This window comes from Sycon ciliatum, chromosome 5 (genome assembly GCF_964019385.1).
Source record: "Sycon ciliatum chromosome 5, ocSycCili1.1, whole genome shotgun sequence".
Lineage (NCBI taxonomy): Eukaryota > Metazoa > Porifera > Calcarea > Leucosolenida > Sycettidae > Sycon > Sycon ciliatum.
In genome coordinates, this window is record NC_088647.1 from 4,167,521 (window position 1) to 4,180,382 (window position 12,862).

The window sequence follows — 12,862 nt, forward strand, 5'->3', positions numbered from 1 at the left end:
ACTCACAACACTCTTCTCAATATGCGCAAACTCCACTGTTGCCAATCAGGCAACCATGATCGAATAAATCACTTACCGGGTTTGAGAAGCAAGCCGTCTTTCCTGCAGGTCCTCATGATAAGCTCCTTGTTCAGATAATCTGAATGGAATAGTTCGCACAAGACAAGACAGTCAACTCCACAATGCCTACTGCATTTGCTCCTTAGCATCATTAGTGATAAAAGGGAGTAAAATCACTTGTAAAAATAGGAGACGAAAAATGCAGTGAGCCTGAAGAACAGGAATGACCTGAGGCTGCTCACAAGCAACATTCCGATAGTTTTGACGACTACTTTCACTGCCTTCTATTCAGGTGAATGATAGAATCAGTACAGTAAAATCAGAAGGATATACCGGCATTGGCTGAACTTTTTTCCATCTCCCCAGACTCACGGTTCAAAGTATGCAAGTGTGAATATCAGCAGTGCTACTGTGTAATCAAACTGCAGTGCATTATGAGGTTGAGATTTACAATCAAGTGCACCAAGGCACAGTTTCCTTGTCTTACCAACTCCATCTGATGGTCCAACGGGTCCGCCAGTGAGAGAAGCTACCAGTGTCACCAGCTCAAAGTTAGGCTCAACGCAGCCCTTGGAACCTGCAGCATCACAGAACAGGGAAGGTCACTCGGTCAACTGCATGGCCAGGAGCAGTACAAGACCGGTGCATGGCTTCATCACGGAACTCAGCTGAACCCATCCAGTAACGTACTTCCTGTACAGCTGTAGCAAATGAAATCTTACATTGTGAATGCAGCAGAACAACGTTCATTGCACATACACATAATACCAGTGCTGCAAAGGCCGTGCAGTCCCAAAGCTGTTTACTCATGCCGGGTGTGTACACGAGATGGCTATTACTGTACAGTAAAACCTATTGTAAGCGCCCTCCCCCAGTTTGCTGATGGTAGACTCCAAGCTCAGAGGTCGTCGTCCACAGCAGAGTTGAAGACTGAGCTAGAAAAGCAACGTACCATACGGACAGTTGGCCTCCTCTCCATCGTGTGTGAAGAAATCATCCTTGAACGGCACAACTCCAATTGACCAGTAGAACAGACTCGTCAGTCCTACGCAAAGACGGCCAGACAGTAAACAAACACATACCAAGTTACCAACACCATCACTCCACTATTACATCACTATTACATCACTATTACATCACTCCACTATTACGACCGTATCCATTTTGCTGCACTCACAGCTGCAGGATCCTGAAGGAACTTCCACACTACAGTACAGGCCACAGTTAGTCCTAGAACAAGCACAGTGCACAGTGTGTATTATGCTTCTCTAGCATCAGCAATCAGCAATCCCCTGCACTGCCTGCACTGACCTACGTTCCAGTTGGTGTTGCCTGGGTGATAGTCACCGGATGCACGCGCCTGGGCAGCACACATGCAGACACCCACACCCACACACACACACACACACACACACACGGAAAATACAGCACACATACAGGAATGCACATACAGAAAAAACATGTACTACCACATGCTATTACATGCTACTACTTATACTACTAGATAGCCTTGCTGAAGCGAGATTCAGGATTCAGGACACGTTTGCAGTGTAGGCAACCACGCTCATATGGAATTGCTTACAATATGGAACTGCATGGGAGTGACATGCTGCCAGGGCAACCACAAGCGCAGGGAAACTTACAAAGCGATGTAGTATAGTACCGGTGTATTTCCTAACGTGGTACTCACCTGAGTGACAGACTGAATGGAAGTTGATTGTAACATATGCATGGGCAGAGGCATGCAATACCTGTACAACAGAAGCAACAAGGACAGGATCAAACGATAGCAGCAACAGCGCACAAATAGAATGAATCGGATGAATGTACCCGAGTCACTTGTGCCGAGGAGGGTTGGCGCGTTTAACGCTACATGTGCTTGCGTGGGTGTTCATTCATCCAGTTCATGGCGTTCCCAGCTAGATTTTCTGATTTGCTGGTGTCGTGATGAACATTGCAAAATCTTCAATCAAGTAGTGCCAATCGGACATAGTATCTTCACTTCAGAATACTGTATGGAGCACATGATTATCACGACTCTGTTGCCAGCGGTTAACAACTAGATAGGATTTGTTGATGCTATGCAAAGGGGAGAGATGGTGTTGCTTCGCTAAACTTACTGCACCGAAATGTTGAGCTTGGACGCAGCAGAGCCCATGTAGAGCAACCAGTTCTGTGCAGCGTAAAGTGACGACTGCGTCACGCTCATGCGCTCGTACGTCGTCACCAGCCAGTCCTGCTCGTAGACGATCATACCCCAGTCCTTTGCTTTGGCCATGATGTAGTCAAAGAGCTTCTCGCTGACGGGCAGTGCACAGCTCTCCTCTGCTATGAACCAGTCATGGCTGTAGTTGTTCTCCGGAGACCACCTGGATGAGTGCACCGACGACAAGCATGCATACAACATCAACTGCAAACGACCAGGCATGTACAGCATGGATGAATTTATCCAGTATCGCATCGCAGTTTGCGATGCAAAATCGACCTACTGCTACTCAAAAGTCACCGTGACTCGCAGAAAACTGCGATACATACAGACTATCCATGCCTAGCCTGTGCTGTCAAGTAACATGCATACAATGCAGTGTATGTGGTGCAGGCACTCTCAATCTGCGTGCACATGTATGATTCAGTTGATTTTTTTGCAAATGGGCTTTCAGGCGTCACTCTCAAGAAGGACAATGTGGTAAACACCCAACCTTCAAAGAAAAATGCTAATCACAATCAAAGACTGCTGCACAATTGTGATTTTGTATAGAAGAAACTGCTATGCAAAAATATGACAATAAATTCATCCCTGTACAGGTAGGCAATTTCCCAGGCTCAATTGGATGGTTGATGTGGCTTCATGCATTCTAGTAGCCTTCCAAGATATTCTAGATGAGTGAGTGTCTGTGTCACATGTGTCCTCTATTTCTCCACGTGCATGCACTCAAATAACCAAGTTGTGAGCGCAACAACGCACCGAATACCACAATCGAAGAGCATTGGCAAGTTGCTTTTAAAACCCCACCGTTCCCGTACCATCGATTGTGCAGCACTAGGGGCAAGTCAAGCCATTTCTTCATGCCGTCCGGGAACACATCTGGTCGAGGCTCCCACAGCGTGACGGCGCTGTGGTGATCCTTGTAGTACCACCAGCTGTCGAACTGGAAATACGTGAAGGGAATGTCCAGCTGGGCAGCTTTGGCCTGAGCAGTGGGAGAACAGAGTGGGTATGCAATAGCACACTGTGTTACAGTAGCTATACTTGTGAGACAGACAAATTGCCAGATAGCCAATCAACTAAGCAAAAGCATCAGCAAGGGGTACAATGACCCACAAACTTGCACGCTCATAATTATCTAGTTTGAACGAGCAGGACTCCAGCTGGCTACGGAGTGCAATGCAGGCCCTAGTGTTGTCGGAGATCACTGCTCTGGACAGCTGGACATTGTGACTAACCTTGACGTCCAGCATAGTCTGTTGGTAGTTCTTCTGCGGCTCAGTCTTATAGTAATAGTACGCACCATTGTCGGTGTAATAGCCAAGATGGGAGATGGACGGGTCGGAATTGAGCGTAGATGGGTACTTGAGCACACAAAGGAACGCAAAGATGCACGGGGAAAGGACCTCAAATTGCGTCAGAACAACAAAAGAATTGCCAAACTCTTCAAAAGAGAAGATGCCTTGCCTAACATGTTCCATTTCCCTTCACAGCACGCTGCAGCTCAAGTATATTATGCACCATCAATTATCGGTGGAAGTTGAAGACTGCTCTCCAGATATTGGGTTATGATCGGACGGGCACACTTGTGATTTTGTGGCCAACCGTGTTGCACCCAAACTGCATGGCCAAGTGAGAAGAAGCTTGTCATCCGCACACAAGAAGTTTGTTTGATCTGCACTTGAATGTGTCTAACAGAGTGACTTGGTTGGAGACCTTGCTAAGCAATGGCAAAAAGTTTGAAAGTGGTGCATGGAGCCTACCTTCTTGCCCAGCTGCAGAAGAATGGATCCCCACCTTGCCATTGTAGACTGTACACCCTGCAGGATACAAGAAGAGGTGAAGAGGGGAATGGAAAGGAGAGAGATAAGCAAGATACATGTCATACTTGTGCTGTAGCTCACAATATCTAGTCCAGGCCGCTGTGTACATTCAATTCGGCCCGTGGCCAGTCCGCTCCGCCCGTGGCCAGTTCCCAGTCCACTCCGCTGTGGCGGTCCAGGACCCCGTGACCAGTCCAGGACGCCGTGACCAGTCCAGGACGCCGTGACCAGTCCAGGACGCCGTGACCAGTCCAGGACGCCGTGACCAGTCCAGGACGCCGTGACCAGTCCAGGACGCCGTGACCAGTCCAGGACGCCGTGACCAGTCCAGGACGCCGTGACCAGTCCAGGACGCCGTGGCCAGTCCAGCACGCCGTGGCCAGTCCAGCACGCCGTGGCCAGTCCAGCACGCCGTGGCCAGTCCAGCACGCCGTGGCCAGTCCAGCACGCCGAGGCCAGTCCAGGACGCCGTGGCCAGTCCAGGACGCCGTGGCGAGTCCAGGACGCCGTGGCCAGTCCAGGACGCCGTCGCCAGTCCAGGACGCCGTCGCCAGTCAAGGCCACTGTGTCCAGTCCAGGCCGCCGTGGCCAGTCCAGGCCGCCGCGTCCAGTCCGTTCCGCCGTGTCCAGTCCGTTCCGCCGTGTCCAGTCCGTTCCGCCGTGTCCAGTCCGTTCCGCCGTGTCCAGTCCGTTCCGCCGTGTCCAGTCCGTTCCGCCGTGTCCAGTCCGTTCCGCCGTGTCCAGTCCGTTCCTCCGTGTCCAGTCCGTCCTCCGTGTCCACCGTTCCTCCGTGTCCACCGTTCCTCCGTGTTCAGTCCGTTCCTCCGTGTCCAGTCCAAGCCGCAGTGGCCAGTCCAAGCCGCAGTGGCCAGTCCAAGCCGCAGTGGCCAGTCCAGGCCGCCGTGGCCACTCCAGGCTGCCTACACAGGTATAGCAACCTACCCGTACTATAGAACGATGTTCATTGATCCATAGCACTAGGCAAGGACAGCAATACATGTAGCTAATCTGATAATATTCCGTTGATATTAATTAATTTAAAGAAAAGTTAAAAATATTGTTTCCACACTAACCTGGCCGGCCACAAGGATGGTAGAGTAGACATATCCCTCCGGCAGTGCGTTGACCTTTCCTCCAATACCATAGGCAATAGAGTTACCAAATGACCTGAAACAAAATAAGAAAAAGTTAATTCTCTTTGCCGAAAAATTCACTCTGCAGAAATACGCCGCGCACCTGAAAGTGTAGTCCAGTATAGTGCAGGGTATGCCACATAGTGCAGGGTATGCCACTCTAGTAGAGAGGTTAAGATGCACGTCATTTCTGACGTGACGCGAAAGTTCAGCTACTTGAAAGACAACGAGAGTGACCTGCAGCTCATGTCGATTTGGAGTTGTACGCCAAATTGCGCGTCATGTAAGAAATAACGTTCATCTTAACCTCTCTATTATCTGACTGCTTGCTTATCCAGTATAGACACTGGCTCCTCCTAATGTAGGTATGAGTGGTACATGCCCAGCTTTCAGAACAAACTTAAACTGTACCGTGTCATCAACTGTAGGCAGGAATGAGTACCGTACTGGCAATATATGTTGCCGCGTAACGCAGGGGGTGCGGCGTAACGCGCGACCAGGCTAGTGCGACAAATTTTCGTGGCGTTCGTAACGCGCGTCCGGCGGGGTGCGGCGATCTTTTCATTGCAGTTTGCAAAAAATGATGCGGCAATAGCAAAAAAATGATGCGGCAATAGCAAAAAAATGATGCGGCAATAGCAAAAAAGTGATGCGGCAATAGCAAAAAAAGGACTGCGGCAAAATAGAAACCTGTGTAACGGCTCCTGTGCGACTTTGCATGTAACGCCCTGCGTGCGGTAAACATGCGCCAATGTAACGCTTCATGGCCTCACTGCGACCATATATATTGCCAGTACGGTAGTAAACATTTCTCACGTTTCAAAACTTACTTGGATCGTGACGGGTAGCTGACCATGAAGTTATTCATGCTGGACATCACAAAGGTGTCCAGTGATTTATCGTACAGAACCAGTGGCCTGTGAGGGCAGAGAAAGATAGCCAGGGCATACTAATAATATTAGCGAAACTGAGCTTTTGGGACCAGGTCGAAACTAGAAGGCGATGGCACACTTTTCACTCCATGGGCAGCTTGCAAAACGTGCCACACAGTCATATCAAGAGTAGATAAAGAAGAGTGCAACTCTGCATCTCTTCTGCACAATCTACAGATACCCCAGCCCACGGCGGCCATTTTTGTTGATGGCACCTTTTTCAAAAACATGTGCATTTTGCCGCAGAGCAGTGTGAGAGTACGTGCAGGGCATCGACCTTGTAATGTAAAGCTCCGCCAAGTGCACGAGGCAAAACTTCCCAAAAGACCCGCAGCGCGTACGTACTAGAAAAGTACGTCAACAAATATTTCCGCCGTGGGCCAACCCACCCATGAGTTGCACACTCTTGTTTATCTACTCTTGGTCATACTGATGTCACTTGGATCTTTTCTGTCCCCCAATTTCCCCAAGCCAGAGTCCCAGGGTCAAGTCCTGGCGGGTGGCATACTTTTGCTTTCTGGCAATTCACTACCCTGGCTTGTTAGCAGTGAATATGATGTTCTTACACTCCCATGAAATGCAGAGATGTTTTTCACTTTTCACTTTTCACACGGTGCTGTTTCTGGTGCATATGCCACGAGCACAATAGGATTTTCATGCACAGAAAGTGCCTCTCTTCCAGCCACCGCAGGGTGACTCAGTGTGACCTGAGGAGTACTGGGAGGTAAGGCCAGTTCCAAATCCAAGCTACTCCACACTTGTCCAATCACAAGATCTTTAGCACATTGGGCACCATTGAGACCAAATATCACCCCCGCAATGTGACCAGCCTTCCGAGAATATGTACATCAGTTCATTCTTGTGCCATCGTCACCAAGCACAATGATATCATCCATCAACTTCGGATGTTGACCTGTCTGGGCTTGCAGCCTTCCTGGCATGTGGCCTAGTTGCCCTCGACAAGAAGCCGGGTGTGACCAATCGCTGTAGGCGAGGTGCTGCGGCGAATGGTCACAAAAGCCACACTGAAGGTTGTGAGTAGCGAAGATGAGGAGGCTTGTGGTTTCGTACAGAAGTGCTCCGGCCTTCCTGCCGGCAGTAAGTGTAACAGTTTTCCTCTCCACGCTCTGTTACATCACTACCTGTATACACCACATCTAACACCTTACTTCTACACTAATACTTACATGTAGCACCATACTTCTACACAACACCTAGCACCATATTCGTCAACACGCGCTCTTCTTATCTATGTGCTAAGCTTTCACCTCGTCCCGCCGCTCTTGCTGATTGGAAGCTGCGTTACGTTGCTCCTATATAGTTCACTGCTTAGTTTAGTTTTGTTGTCTTATTCTGAGATTCAATCAATACTGTTACATTGGTAGCAGAGGATGGTTGAACCAGAGTCCTTCTTGCTGTATGCTCTTTGCCTGGCAGTTGCTTTCTTGCCCCTTTTCTTTCCAGGTTGATCCGTGAAGTCAAAGAAGCAGGCGTTGATGGACGTTCAGCCTCTAGCCGGCTGCCTCAGCCTCACTGTGCTTCGCCTAGAACTCGACATGCCAAGGAGCCTATGCAGCTGGCAAGCTAGCCGTCGACTATGCCAGAGCACGGAAATTCGCCCCCGTATCGGACAGCTCCGCGGCTTGCTAAGCTCTCTCCTGAGGAGAGGGTGCGCCTAAGCCGGCAGGGTGGCTGTTTTGCTTGCAGGGGCCCGGAACACATGGCGAAGGATTGTCCGACTAACCCAAACGCTGGTCGCCAGTGAAAAATGGGGTGCGTTTGCTGGCGATGAGGAAAGGTGCACCCAACCTAATCGAAGTCGGCACCCGGTACGACAAGCTGATGATAGAGGAGCCAGCGCTTGAAGAGCTTGAACAGGCCACTTCCGAGTCCAGTTATCATGTCGGCAATGTTAATCTGGCAATGGCCGATGGTCGGCGGTGACGGTTTCCAGTAACGTAATCACGGTTTGACATTGCTACATGTAGGTGATAATTATAATGCCGCTTCTCATAGTGCATTTCCTTTCTGTGAGAGTGTACGCCTTTTCTCCTTCTATCTCAGTACACACTTCATATAATTATGCTGTATTTGAGTCGGGTCCTCATTCCTTACCACATACCGTTCATGCCATTGTTTTCAGTATGTGAATTGTGTTCCAATCCTCCACTATGGCAAATTGTGTTTTGTTTGCCCGTAAAAAAAGAGAGGCTTTTCACAATGACACCATCCATATCAGAACAATCATGTTGTCATCAAGATATCATCAGCATGAAAGCACCACTGAGAAATTCATTGACGAATCAGACAGTGTGACATACCCGAAACGGTGACCTCCGCCAAAGCTTCCTTTGCCCCACGCACCCATCTCGCCATTGCAGAACGTGCCTGCAGTATAATGTTACATGAAGAGGGCACAGCAAGCAAGTATGGCATTGATTAGAGCCATGGGCGGTGCAGGCCAACTGGCTCGCTGCACGTCCAGGTATCAAGTAATTCTGTCCATTTTACCACAAAGCAGTGCTTTACAATTGTGGACTGATACCAGCCATCTCGAGTCTAACAGTTAGGTAGCTAACGAATCCTGGGCTATGTTCCCGAGCTCACGTGCGCATGGCGAACTGTGCCACGCTGCTTCATTGCAAGCGATTAGAAGATGACGCAGGTGCTTGAAGGTTGCGAGGACGTACGATGTGGTGTACTTGAGTACATGTATTGGGTACGGCCGTAGCAGGCAAGCGTGGACTAAATTCTTAGACTGATTCAACCCTACACAACCTTCATGGGAAGTAATTGCACAATATCCGCTACTACTGTAGTACTATACACATACACACATACAAGCACACCCACCCACCCACATATACAGTATACACACACATACACTGGTAGTGAATACCTACCCGACCAGGTCAAGTAGTTGAGCATGTCCGCGTCGGTCTTGGATTCGTTAAACATGGGAAATGCCGTGATAACGTCGCTGTTATCTCCAGTCGACATGTTAGTCATGGATGCCGGTATCATCTGCTCAAAGTGGATCACGTTCGAATTGTAGACATTGAACGCGGCTGCAAACATCTTTGCGCCGGCCGCATCGGTGAACGTAATAGTGGTAACCCTACAGACCATGTGACATAATGAAGGAACAGCACAGCGGACCAGGATGAGATCCAGGTCACAGTACAGACCAGGATGGGGTCCAGGTCATAATACAGACCATATGATAGGGTCTAGGATATAATACAGACCATGTAACATAATGAAGGAACAGTACAGACCACATGATAGGGTCCAGGTCACAATACAGACTATATCATAGGGGCCAGGACACATCTTGACACAGTAGTCAAGGATGACAATAGGTTGTTTAAATACTACACACTATACAGAGTGCTGGAACGACTGTATGGTCCAAGAAGGAGGACAAAGTCAATGATCATTGTGTATTTTCAGTGTCCTGTGTGTGGTTTTGAGAGGTTAGGATTTTCTAATCGCAAGTCTGCATTGGAAATGCCTGAGACATACGAGTACAGGGTTTTATAAAACGAAAAGAGCGTCCCCCCCCCCATGATTGAAGAAAGCACCACACAACTGATTGATGATGGCACTATGCACTGCCAACTATGTACTCAAGTATAGGGAAACGATCTCAATGCTCAGCGTTAATGCAGCTCCAGCCTGCTCAGGACCTGCTCAGGACCACACAAACACACGGAGTGGCATATCCACACATCCGTCATACCTATATTCACCGATGAAGCTGGCAGAGTGGTCGTAGAACACTCCGGATATCTTCAGAGAGCCATCCATTGTGCTGTAAACCTTGCCGTTGGCACGGATACCAAAGCCCGCGCCATACAACCACTCCTTGCCATTGTTGAGGATCTAAATATGACAACCACGTGTGAAAGTTGTATACACAGCACAGAAAGCTTGGTGGTCACAGTCATTTGTTCAAGAGAGCCTACTGCTAGCTACCCAAGTGATTTCTCAAACCCAGGACTGAGAAGTTTTCCATACGTTTCTACCATGGAATAGTAGAGTAATGTATCATAGCCGTACATGACCTCCCTGGTTTTCATGTCTCCGTACACACCCCACTGTAGTGTGGCCTCCTGGACAAGCAAAACAATCGTGCCAATCATCAGCAGCTCAAGTACGAAGAAATAGATCACTTCACCCAAAATGGAAATGAATTTAAAAAGTGAAAAGTTTGGAACACAAAAGGAACTCCAGGCATTTAGGTCACGGACTTAGAGGTGTACTTTTGAGTTTTAGAGTAGGGATTCACAGCGACCAGGTTTAGATGGGGACGTATGTGTGTGTGTGTGGGGGGGGGGGGGGAGAGAGAGGGGGGGGGGGGGACGAGTGACCAACTACTTTGGGCGGACTCTGCCATGCGGACAACGTGAACCCGGCAAACGACGGCAAACAACCAGGGGAATGATTTGCTTCCACCGGGCCTCAGGCAAGGGCGTTCCAAGATAGGGGAGCTACATTGTGTCAGCTATCAAGGGGGGGGGGGAGGAGGAGGGGGAGGGGAGACGACCGGTAGCCCTTTCCCAAAGATGCTCGCTATTTTTCGCGACTTTTGTTGGTTGTTTCGGAAGAAATCGCAACTTTCGCAAATTGCTTCATTTTCAATTTAAAAGTAAGAAAAGGACCAAGGAACTACAAGTTACGCTATAATGTCCACTAACACCACCAGTTACTAAACTATCAGCTCATGCGATAACATTGCACGACACTTGACCAACGGTACTGACATTCTACAACTGACGGTCAGTGTCGTGCAATGTTATCGCAGGAGCTGATTGTTTAGTAACTGGAGGCGTTAGTGGTCACTATAAAGTAACCTGTAGTTCCTTGGTCCTTTTCTTTCTTATAAATTAATCATTGGCTCTCCATCCGAGTCAATTGCTTCATTTTCGCAAACTATTTCGCTTTTCAGTAACCTTGGCCCATAGTCCCATGGCATGGGGGTCAAAAGTTCAAGTCACAGACTACATGTCGGAAAAATGCATACTCACTCGCGATCATTTCTCGCGTGCTTTCAGAGTTCAGGCTCATTTCAGAGAAACCGTGGATCAACAGCAGTTATGTACAGTTATGTGACATTAGTCATGGTATGTGACTTTTGCGTGCACTGATACATGTATGATGGAGGATGCATTCAACAGGCTACTTGCACGGTGTAAAGCTGTGGTTCACAGCAGGAAGGGATATACCAGTAGTTTGCCGTCGCTGCACTTCTGCTATTCCCGCAGTGCTCCTTTTTGGTGGTTTTTGGCATCAGCGAAAAGCCGCTGAGTTGCGAAAAATGATGGCATCTTTGGTAGAGGGCTAACTACCGGTATACGGAATCGGAAACTATTGAAAAGGCGCCGCGGGAAAATGGGAAGGTTGTGTGCAGAGAATAGCGAGACTGAGCTGAGCCATGGCGACTCCAGATAATAGGAAGCACCAGCTGGAGTACCAGAAAGCTATAATAGGGTTCATGGCAATACTACCGTGACAGTGTTACGTAGCTGGACTCTTACCGAGCACGAGGAACACAGTGCGATAAACAAATTCCGGCATTGCTTACCGAATACGCTCCGGTCTTTGTGTCCAGGTTGAGGCTGAGCTGCGCGCTGGCAGGCTGAAGCAGCCAAACCGCCAAGGTCAGCAGCGGAATAGCTACCTTCAACATTGTCCCAAACGGGCCCCCCGAGCCTTGAGTGATGAAAGGCGATGCGAGCGAAGCAGACTGACGCTTGAAAAGACTTGCAACGAGTTACAATGTCCCTGTTTTGTAGGTGACAAAGTCACTTCAGTTTTCACTTCACTTTGTTGACCTACGTAGCTACCGCCTATTTTAGGTGAGAAGTCGCACTGTGGCATGATTAGTGCTACAGTGCTGCCCAGTGCATGCCACGGCATGGGGAAAGACTAAGCACGAACCTACACGTACATGTACAGTCAGGTTGGACACACATGTCGGTCACGTGAAATTGAAATGTCACGTGCATGTGGATGATCATCTACACAGTTTATTGTACCTGAGCTGTCCGGAAATCAAGTAAACTCTACTATTAAACACATATTTTCATTCTTGTGCTGCACAACAAGCTACTAGTACATCATTACACTGTAGTAATCATTAGTTCTCACAATCTCAGCGATCAAGGTGATCATGCCATTCATGGTACATGTGCATGGGTGTAAGTTGTCCGTTATCGTCGTCCCTGTTTGTTCATGGTCACGATTTGCTAGTGGGTACTGTTCAGTAGGCCATAGGTCATCACTCCTCTCTGGCAAGACTCCTCTCTGGCAAGGGAAGGGATGTGGTTGCTCGAGAATGTGGGTGCTCCCGTCCCGTCCTCCTCCCACGCGCACACACCGTATGCACATGGCCAGATCACCCTTTGGAGAACCGCTATGCAGTAACATCATCAGTTGAGATGCTTTGGCAAGGTTGCGGCACAACGATGCACTAGCGGCTCGCTAGCGACTCACTCATCAACTATTCATAACGCCCATAAGCGGTTCCACTGTAACTATTACTTATACTTAACGCCCATAACTTGCGGCAGTTCTGGAATTCCGCTGAGAGACCAGTATGGCTTCTTTCGCAGAGCCTCTACTCGTATAAGACGCAGCAGAGGCACTGGGGTGCTGCAAGCTCCTTCTACGTGTGAATTAACCCCCTCTGGGGGGCACACACCC

The 12,862-nt window shown here is 48.9% G+C and overlaps 1 protein-coding gene across 1 annotated transcript in view; it reads right to left on the reverse strand.

Annotated features, from left to right (window-relative positions):
• Positions 1 to 11,947, reverse strand: part of LOC135817244 (uncharacterized) — a 14,431-nt gene extending 2,484 nt beyond the window's left edge. Inside the window, exons 1-15 of the mRNA XM_065330371.1 lie at positions 11,742 to 11,947; positions 9,897 to 10,039; positions 9,058 to 9,272; positions 8,476 to 8,542; positions 6,053 to 6,139; positions 5,163 to 5,256; positions 4,030 to 4,086; positions 3,505 to 3,630; positions 3,085 to 3,251; positions 2,181 to 2,429; positions 1,751 to 1,811; positions 1,372 to 1,420; positions 1,013 to 1,105; positions 548 to 637; positions 77 to 139 (exon numbers count right to left, since the gene is read on the reverse strand). Of these exons, the coding sequence (XP_065186443.1) occupies positions 77 to 139; positions 548 to 637; positions 1,013 to 1,105; positions 1,372 to 1,420; positions 1,751 to 1,811; positions 2,181 to 2,429; positions 3,085 to 3,251; positions 3,505 to 3,630; positions 4,030 to 4,086; positions 5,163 to 5,256; positions 6,053 to 6,139; positions 8,476 to 8,542; positions 9,058 to 9,272; positions 9,897 to 10,039; positions 11,742 to 11,846 (1,666 nt within the window). The 5' untranslated portion in view covers positions 11,847 to 11,947. The remainder of the gene's footprint in view (positions 1 to 76; positions 140 to 547; positions 638 to 1,012; positions 1,106 to 1,371; positions 1,421 to 1,750; positions 1,812 to 2,180; positions 2,430 to 3,084; positions 3,252 to 3,504; positions 3,631 to 4,029; positions 4,087 to 5,162; positions 5,257 to 6,052; positions 6,140 to 8,475; positions 8,543 to 9,057; positions 9,273 to 9,896; positions 10,040 to 11,741) is intronic.
• Positions 11,948 to 12,862: the final 915 nt, after the last annotated feature.